Source organism: Moschus berezovskii, chromosome 11 (assembly GCF_049115385.1).
Source record: "Moschus berezovskii isolate FMDL1 chromosome 11, NW_MosBer_1.0, whole genome shotgun sequence".
Classification (NCBI taxonomy): Eukaryota; Metazoa; Chordata; class Mammalia; order Artiodactyla; family Moschidae; genus Moschus; species Moschus berezovskii.
Genome location: NC_142470.1, coordinates 59,908,738 through 59,917,854, shown reverse-complemented (window position 1 = coordinate 59,917,854; position 9,117 = coordinate 59,908,738). Strand labels below are relative to the sequence as shown.

Here is a 9,117-nt window from a genome sequence, read left to right as displayed (position 1 = left end):
TGGCTCAGAGGTTAAAGCATCTGCCTCCAATGCGGGAGACCCAGGTTCGATCCCTGGGTCGGGAAGATCCCCTGGAGAAGGAAACGGTAACCCACTCCAGTATTCTTGCCTGGAGAATCCCATGGACGGAGAAGCCTGGGAGGCTACAGTTCACGGGGTCACATAGAGTCGGACACGACTGAGCGACGAAACGGACGGACGGACGGAATTCTTTAATTGGGCTTCCCAGGTGGTTAAATGGTAGAGAACCCACCTGCCAATGCAGGAGACATGCGTTTGATCCCTGGGTCAGGAAGATCTGGAGAAAGAAATGGCAACCCACTCCAGTATTCTTGCCTGGGAAATCCCATGGACAGAGGAGCCTGGCGGGCTACAGTCCATGGGGTCACCAAGAGTCAGACACAATTGAGCGACTGAACACCACCACCACCCAGATGTCTCTAATTACTTTTTGCATTAAAATTGACAACAATCTATATTCCCTATTGATGAGCTACAACATTGTGTGTGTGCTTGGGTGTATTTTCCTTTTTTCATTTGGGGTATAGTTGCTTTAAAATATTGTCTTAGTTTCTGCTGTACACATATAGCTGATTCAGTTCTTGCGTTCTTTTCTCACCTCCTCTTGTTCCTTTTTCATCTCTACTTGCACCAGAGTTTGGCTTTTATTTTACAATGACTTCTTGTTTCATCAAGGCCAAATGTCTTACATCTTATTGAAGACAAAAAAAGTGCATATTTTCTAAAGTATTTTCCATTACTCTTGTAAATCATTTTCAGAGTTGGACTTCTCTGTATACCTGAGTAATGCTTCTATTCTTTTTTGCTATAGAAAAATTTTCCAGGCCCCAGGGTTCCATTTTGGATGTTTGGTTTGTGTGTGTGTGTGTGTTTACTAATCCTTGAACGGGCTTATTTATATTCCAAAATGACATTTGTAAGTAGTAGTTCCTTAATATAAGAGGCACGAATTTTTCAAAAATTGATATTTGTTTACCTTCTGGTGAGCAAAATGTTTCAAAAACTGCATTACATATAACGATTTGTCTTCAAAGGGCCTCTGGTTTATGAAAAGTTAAGACAGATATACTAACTATAGTGAAAGGCAGAAAGCCAGGTGGGCGACATGGGTAGATTTCATAATTTCTGCTTGTGGCCTTTTTCACAGATGATACAAAGTAAACCATGGTACTGAGACTGAGAAGGACTGTGCAAGTTCAGCGTTATACTAAGTTGCAAATATGGGACTTCCCTGGTGGTCCAGTGGGTAAGACTCCAAGCTCCCAATGCAGGGGGCCTGGGTACAATCCCTGGTCTAGGAACTAGGTCCCCCATGCATGCACAAGGAAGATCCTGTGAGCCACAGCTAAGACCCAGCACAGCAAAAACACGTAAATAAGTTGCAGCTTTCAGGAATTAAGAGCACTGAGGTTATTTACAATTTATATTACCTTTTTCTTCCTCAGTAAATATGGAAATGGATAAGGAAATGGCAACCCACTCTAGTATTCTCGCCTGGGAAATCCATGGACAGAGAAGTCTGGCAAGCTACAGCCCGTCAGGTCGCAGAGTTAGATCCGACTAAACAACAACAAAAATATGGACAAATACTAGCAAATGCCATAGTGCCAATATTTCTATGCTATAAATCAATGAGTGTAATTTTACATGTTATTACAGTATTTGTTAAAAATGACTACATTCCATTGTAAATTACTGTTGTTGCGCAAGGAAGCATCAAGAATGTTACCAAATGTCAGTGGAAAATAAATGAGAGATTTTCTTCAGGTTGAATAGTTTCCCAAACTGTTTTATTTTCCAGTAATGAAAACACGCAACACCTACGTTTGTTTTACACCATTTTACACTGGTATAGGTACATTGATCAATTGCCTCAATTATATTCTTTTGTGAAAAGGCAATTTAACAAAACATGATTACAGGAACTTGCATTGTATGCCTAGGTTTTATTCTATTTGCTTTTCTGTTTTTTTTTCCAAGTGTACCAAATGTTTTAAAATTTTGTTTAAAATTCCATGAGGCTCAGTCAGTGGTAAAGAATCCACCTGCCAATGCAGTAGACACAGGAGACTTGGGTTCCATCCCTGAGTTGGGAAGATCCCTTGGAGGAGGAAATAGCAATACTCTCCAGTATTCTTGCCTGAAAAATCCCACGGGCTGGGGAGCCTGGCGGGCAAGGATTGAGCGACTGAGTACACACACACGGATTTAAGATATTATTTTAATTTTCACATTAAAAACCAAGACTGTGACCAATGATAGTCTTAAGCTTAGCTAATTAATATGTGATTTAAAAACAAATAGAAAAAAGTATGATATCCAAACCCTTAGCAGGGGTGAACTGTTCACTTCACAGATCCCTAACTGGATGTCTGCTGTAACAGAGCAAAGAGCCGCTAGGTGGCTCCATTAATTTAATAAAATTAAAATCGGGAAAATATAATGTATAGTCAAGGAACAAAATATCTCTTGTAAGCAGAACCTTTAACCAAAGCAAAAAACAATGATCTTTAATCATAGCCTCTCACTCAGAATAATTTGGAATATAGGGTTCAGTTCAATATAGGGTTAAGAGTTGAAAAAAAATCTGCAAGACTGCAAAATATGTATCGGTAATCAATTTGCTAAAGAAAATTATATTCTTAAGGACATCAATTACTAAGGGAGAGATGGTTTCAAATCTTTCCTAATTTATTTCCATCTAGTTTGCCAGCTTTTCTTTTGAACTTTTTCTCTCTTTTTGTTTAAACTTTAGGAAAAAAATATTAAATTTGAGCATTTATTAAGCTACTAAAAATTGCTTTCCAATTTCTTGACTTACAGCTGTCATCCTTATTAACATCCCAAGAAAAATAACAAAACAACTTCGTCTGGGCTATTTGGGAAGTAAAACAAAAGCACTGTAATTACCTAAACTAACTCAAAATACAACTAAGGCAAACACTGCTCCATTCCAAACCATTTGCAAGGAGATTGAAGGAAACTGTGACAAGAATTCCTTCCCGGGTTCACAAAAGACGAGAAAAAAATGTTACATTTGAAGTGTGAGTTGCATTTTAGGTACCCAAGTTGGCTAAAGATCTCTGGATTTTATTTTAAAGTGCTATAACAGAAGACGATCATTTTCCTGAAAGTACATAAGGAACTGTCACGAAAATAAATGCGCCGTGGTAGGGGAGGTGGGTTCCGAATTATTAAGTATTCTGAACCGTCAGTCTGCAATTGACAAATAGGAAAAAAAAATTTTTTTCCCTCTCCCCTCTCCCTTAAATGAGAATCTCAGACCCGTCTCCGCTTAAGAAAATATTTAGAACTCAATTTAACCGTAAAAGAAACAAATTTCTTATCGTTCGGAGTCAATAAATAATGATGGCGTGGCACTCGGAGTCTCCACAGTATTTTGCAGGTTTTGTTTGTTTTCCCAGGCAGGAGCTGCATTAGAAAACTTAACAAAAGTAGAGGGCAAGTCGTCTGCCGTAATTCGTTGAGACCGTTTTTTGTAAACGAGCGCTTCTAGCACAGTTTAAATTACAGTTGGCTTTAAAATGCTAATTCCGAACCCACTTATTTAAATGTCTTTGAAAACGTTTACCCTTCTGTTTTCGAAGACAACAAATCACACCAAAAGTCTGCGCAAACTGGACCTAAAATGCATATCTGTTTCCCTGATAGGAACGAACCTATCGCTATGTTTAGAGAAATTAAAAAACCGATTTCGGTCCTTCCCTTCAAAGAATTCCCTAGGACAAGGGGACGCACCAAGAATGCTCCTTAATATCTACGGTGTACCTCCAAAGACTTGTAAATCGCGTCTATTATTCTCGACTGGGAGCCTACCAGTCGAGACCGGACGTGAATTCTGCAACTGATCACAAAAGATGTAGAGGCTCCAGGTCGAAATATCAAAGGTTGGGGCGGGGGCAGGCAGGTGGGCTGAGCGGCCACCCAGAGTTAACTCACAGACTTTTTGCAACAGTCGGACCGTCCAGGAGATTTTCTCTTTGTTTTGATATTCGTTATTTTATTTCGTTCTTGTGCTGAGGACACAATGGTTAGGAATGGGGAACAGGTTGCTTGAATATCGGAGGCGCCGGCCTCCCCCGGTTCTTCCCGGCCTCCCTCCGTTCCACCCCGGCCGGGAGAGGAGGGGTTGCAGGGGCCGGGCGGGCGCGGCGGGCGGCCCGAGGTTTCCGCGCGCTGGGCCGGGATGCGCGCGCGGGCAGGTGGGGCGTGGCGGGGGCGTGGAGAGCCGGGGCCCGCCGGCAGCCGCCCAGCCCCGGGACCGGCCCGGGAGGAGCCGAGCCGCGGACGGTTATAAGAGGCCGGCTCGTCTGCGCTTCGCGCTCGCCCGTCAGTCCCCGCCCCTCCTCGCCGAAGACACGAGTAGCCGAGCCAGGGCCACAGCGTTGGCCCCCAAAGGGATGCTCTTGCCCGAGCGGCGAGGTCAGCCCCGCTCGCCCCTCGCCGCCGCCGCCGCGCCGCGCCAGCCGACGGCCGCCGACATGGCTCTTTACTGCGGGGACAACTTCGGCGTGTACTCGCAGCCCGGCCTGCCCTCGACCGCCGCCGCCGCCGCCGCCCCGGGCGCCCCCGCGCCCGCCCGGGCGCCCTACGGACTCACCGACTACGCCGCGCCGCCGGCCGCCGCCGCCAACCCCTACCTGTGGCTCAACGGGCCGGCCGTGGGCGGGCCCCCCGCCGCCGCCGCCGCGTACCTGGGCGCGCCCCCGCCGCCGCCGCCGCCGCCCCCGGGGGGCGCGCCGGGACCCTTCCTGCAGCCGCCGACCGCCGCCGGCACCTTCGCCTGCGCTCAGCGGCCCTTCGCGCAGCCCGCGCCCGCCGCGCCCGCCTCGCCCGCCGGGCCCGCGGCGCCCGGGGAGCTGGGCTGGCTGTCCATGGCCAGCCGCGAGGACCTGATGAAGATGGTGCGGCCGCCCTACTCGTACTCGGCGCTCATCGCCATGGCCATCCAGAGCGCGCCCGAGCGCAAGCTCACGCTCAGCCACATCTACCAGTTCGTGGCCGACAGCTTCCCCTTCTACCAGCGCAGCAAGGCCGGCTGGCAGAACTCCATCCGCCACAACCTGTCTCTCAACGACTGCTTTAAGAAGGTGCCCCGCGACGAGGACGACCCAGGTGAGGGCGGACAGGTGCTTCCCGGCCGGTCCCTTACCCAGCCCGCCCCCCACCGCGCGCGCCCCGCAGCTCACGCACACGCAGAGGCAGGCCAGGGTGGGATAAAGGCAAAAAGCCTGAATGCTTAAGCCGAAAGTCACTCCTGAGTGGTGTTCCTTAGGCGGGTCGAGTTACCGGTAAACGGATTAGGAATAAGAACACGGGTGGGCTCTCAGATAAGGGATGGCTGTAAAGCAATTCAGATGAGCTGAGAATCCCATCACATTTCAGGAGCGTGAGGTGGGGAGAGACCGGGAGTTGGCACCTGCTGTACGTAGATGCGTTTCGAACCTTACCTGTTTAGAAATGTAAAAATGGAAACCCCAAATGTGCTTCGTGCGGATCTAAGCCCCGGAGGTGAGGAGGGCTGGGTGATAGTGGCTTAGTGGTTTCCTTCTTAGCTGAGGAATGAGGCGAAGAAAAGCTCAAAAATTTCAGAAACAGATTCTTACTGGAGGTTTTCGGAAGGAACTCAGGACTAGCGTTGTGGGGTGAGAATCAGGTTAGGGAAAAGAGAAAACTGATTCATTGCCGTCTACAGCAGGAGTCCCCAACCTCTGGGATCTAATACCTGATGATCTGAGGGGGAGTCGATGTAATAATAATAGAAATAAAGTGCACAATAAAAGTAATGCACTTAGATCCCCCCCTCAACCATCCCTTAGCCCCCTGCGATGGTGGAAAATATTCTCTTGCAGGAGACCAGCCCCTGGTGCAAATTCTGAGTAAATTATGTAAATGCTCTGAAGTAGTTGTGTTGTTGTTCAGTTGCTCAGTCATGTCCAACTCTTTGCGACCCCATGGACTGCAGCACTCCAGGCTTCTCTGTCCTTCACCATCTCCCAGAGCTTGCTCAAATTCATGTCCATTGAGTAGGAGATGCCATCAAACTATCTCGTCCTCTGTCGTCCCCTTCTCCTCCTGCCTTCAGTCTTTCCCAGCATCAGGGTCTTTTCTAATGAGTTGGCTCTTCACATCATGTGCCAAAGTATCAGAGCTTCAGCTTCAGTCCTTCCAATGAAGAACAGTGCTTTCCAGTTGAAATGATGCACAAACTACACGTGGTTGAAAAATTGTCTAGTAGCCATGTGAAAAAGAGTAAAAAGATGGTGAGAATTTATTTTTTAAAGTAACCCAAAGTGTCATTTCAACATGTAACACATATAAGAAATTGTCCATGAGCTAATTACATTATTCTTTTGGTACTGAGTCTTCAAAATCCTATTTATGTGTTTTATACCATATTTCACTTGGTATGAGCCACTTTTCAAGTGTCCAGCAGCCACGTGTGGCTAGTGGTTACTTTACTGGACAAGGCCCGCAGTTATCCAAGATGCATCTGCCCAGATTTGGCCTCTAAATCACCTGAGGTGATCCTGTCAATTGTCACGTACACTCCCGGACTTTCTAAAAAGGTCAATGATCTCAAGCCAGTGTCTTGTCAAAGCTTTTGGTAGCAAGGTGACACAATATAAATATTCTGGTAGGAGTAAGTACGATTGGTTGTTTAGATGGTAGTTACATGAATTAAGTTTTTGTTCTGCAACTATTTGCAGAAAATGTGTTGGTGGAGGAAATGGATGTGGAGGGGTGTGTGGTAGTGGTTAAGAATGCTTGAGTCTAGAGACAAACCTGCTTATATCCTGGCCCTACCACTGCTAACTGGGCTTCCCAGGTGGTGCAATGGTAAAAGAATCAGTCTGCCAATGCAGTAGATAGAAGTGGGTTTGATCCCTGGAAGATCCCCTGGAGAAGGAAAAGGCGCTCCAGTATTCTTGCCTGGGAAATCCCATGCCCAGAGGAGCCTGGCGGACTATAGTCCACGGGGTCACAAAGAGTCAGACAGGACTGAGCAACTAAGCACGCACACACCGTTGCTAACTGGGAAAATGACAGGTTGCTAACCAATCTGCACCTCAGTTTCCCCATCTGAAGAATGGAGGTGATGATATCAGTCCTCCCCAAAGAGCCTTGAGGAGTAACTAGAGTTATCAATGTGAAGAACTCAGTACAAGATAAGTGCTTTACGGTATTTGCAAATGCCAAAGATTCTTTTTACCAGAAGTGATGAGAGCTGTTGGGAGAAAAAATCCTCGAAGATGACAGATCTTTTTTACTTCCACTCTGCTAGATAGTGAGGGAGCTTTTCTAAGCAGAAGACTAGCATTGCTTGCATTTAATGGGGCCCTGGTCTCTGAGATCAGCCTGGTGGAGGAAAAGCTGGGAAGACATGCAAGGGTGCCTCTTGCCCAAGGCGAGGGATGGGTGTGGAGCTTCCTTGTACTTCCAAATAGATGCCATCCAAGGTGTGTTTAAGCCAGTCAATTGCTCAGTAATAATTTGTCGTTTCTGTTGGACAATGCAGAGGGTTGGGTATTGGAGGTTGCATTTTTCCAGTGGAGTATTTTTTCAGGGCAAATATTATACCCTTTCAGCAAATGATAATGATAATAGATACCTTTTTCTTTTCACTGCTCACTGTGTGTGGCTTCTTTGCGGAGATCTATCATTTACCCCTCACGGCCAACCTGTGAGGTGAGTACTGTTCTTATCCCTATTTTTATAGATAAACAGAGGCTCAAGTTCAAGTAGTGCCATCTCCCCCAAAAGGATGAATTTAAGCAACAGAGTGGATTGAGCATCTCTGTCAAGTTTCATGAGAGCCTGCCTCCCTCATCTCAGACCCCAAGCTGGGCATGTGGGGCTTCCCTGGTGGCTCAGTGGTAAAGAATCCGCCAGCCAATGCCAGAGGCGCGGGTTTGATCCCTGGGTCGGGAAGATCCCCTGGAGAAGGAAATGGCAACCCACTCCAGTATTCCTGCCTGGAGAATCCCGTGGACAGAGGAGTCTGGCAGGGCTACAGTCCATGCAATGTCCAAAGATTTGGGCATGACTTAGTGACTAAACAATAACATGGGCATGTACGCCTCCTCCGCTAACCCATCTTTCTCATCTTTGCAGGGAAAGGTAATTACTGGACCCTGGATCCGAACTGTGAGAAGATGTTTGACAATGGGAACTTCCGTCGGAAGCGAAAGCGCCGCTCAGAAGCCAGCAGCACCCCCTCAGTGGCTGTGGGGACCTCGAAATCAGAAGAAGGGCTCTCCCCGGGACTGGGGTCTGGAGTGGGTGGGAAGCCAGATGGAGACAGTGCCCCTGCATCATTGAGACCCTCCCAGTCCCCAGAGCCTCCTGAGGACACCAAGAGTACTGCCTCCTCACCGGGAGTGTCTATGCTTTCCTCCACCCCTTGCCTGAACAGCTTCTTCAGCAGCCTCAGCACCCTAAGCGTCGGTAGCAGTGGGAGCACCCAGCGGGTGCTCCCTGGCGGCCGCCCCCTAGGGATCCAGGGGCCCCAGGTGCCCTCAGGCAGTGTGTTTCCCCCAAGCTCTGTCCCAGAGCCCTCGTCAGACCCCTTGCAACTGAGTCACAGCTCCAGCAGCAGCAGCAGCAGCGGCAGCCAGAGATCTTCCTACTACGGTCCCTTCCCCGCCAGCACCAGCGGGGCCCCGAGCAGCCCCTTTGGCAGCCCTTTCTACAACTTCAGCATGGTCAACAGCCTCATCTACCCTCGGGAGGGCTCCGAAGTATAGAGCCCCAATTCCCAGACTCAACTGTTGCACACCTGAGATCTCATGAAAATACAGATCTCCAAGGCAGTAGGTCTGGGGCAGGAACTGAGATTGCATTTTCTCCAGAGCTCCCGGCAAGGTCCACTGGGCACACTCGGAACAGCGTGTGGATGCGAACTTTTTCTTTACTCAGCAAGCTTTCTCTGGATAAAGGGCCTCCCTGAAGAGAAATCCAGTCCAGTCTGTCCTGGGATGGTATCCGAGAGCCCTGTGAGGGCAGGGACCATGTCTGTCTGTTCATCACTGTGTATCAGGGTCATAGGGTCCAGTGGGCACAGACTTCAGCTGC

The 9,117-nt window shown here is 48.2% G+C and overlaps 1 protein-coding gene across 1 annotated transcript; it reads left to right on the top strand.

The window, feature by feature from the left end:
• Positions 1–4,442: 4,442 nt before the first annotated feature.
• Positions 4,443–8,789, top strand: FOXI3 (forkhead box I3). The gene is made up of 2 exons (XM_088841740.1): positions 4,443–5,157; positions 8,158–8,789. Exons 1-2 carry the CDS (start codon positions 4,443–4,445, stop codon positions 8,787–8,789), a joined length of 1,347 nt encoding a protein of 448 aa, XP_088697866.1.
• The last annotated feature ends 328 nt before the right edge of the window (positions 8,790–9,117 follow it).

Coding starts and splice junctions, on each gene's coding strand:
- FOXI3 (XM_088841740.1), top strand. CDS start 4,443: ATGCTCTTGCCCGAGCGGCGAGGTCAGCCCCGCTCGCCCCTCGCCGCC. Junction 5,158..8,157: donor CCGCGACGAGGACGACCCAG/GTGAGGGCGGAC, acceptor TCATCTTTGCAG/GGAAAGGTAATTACTGGACC.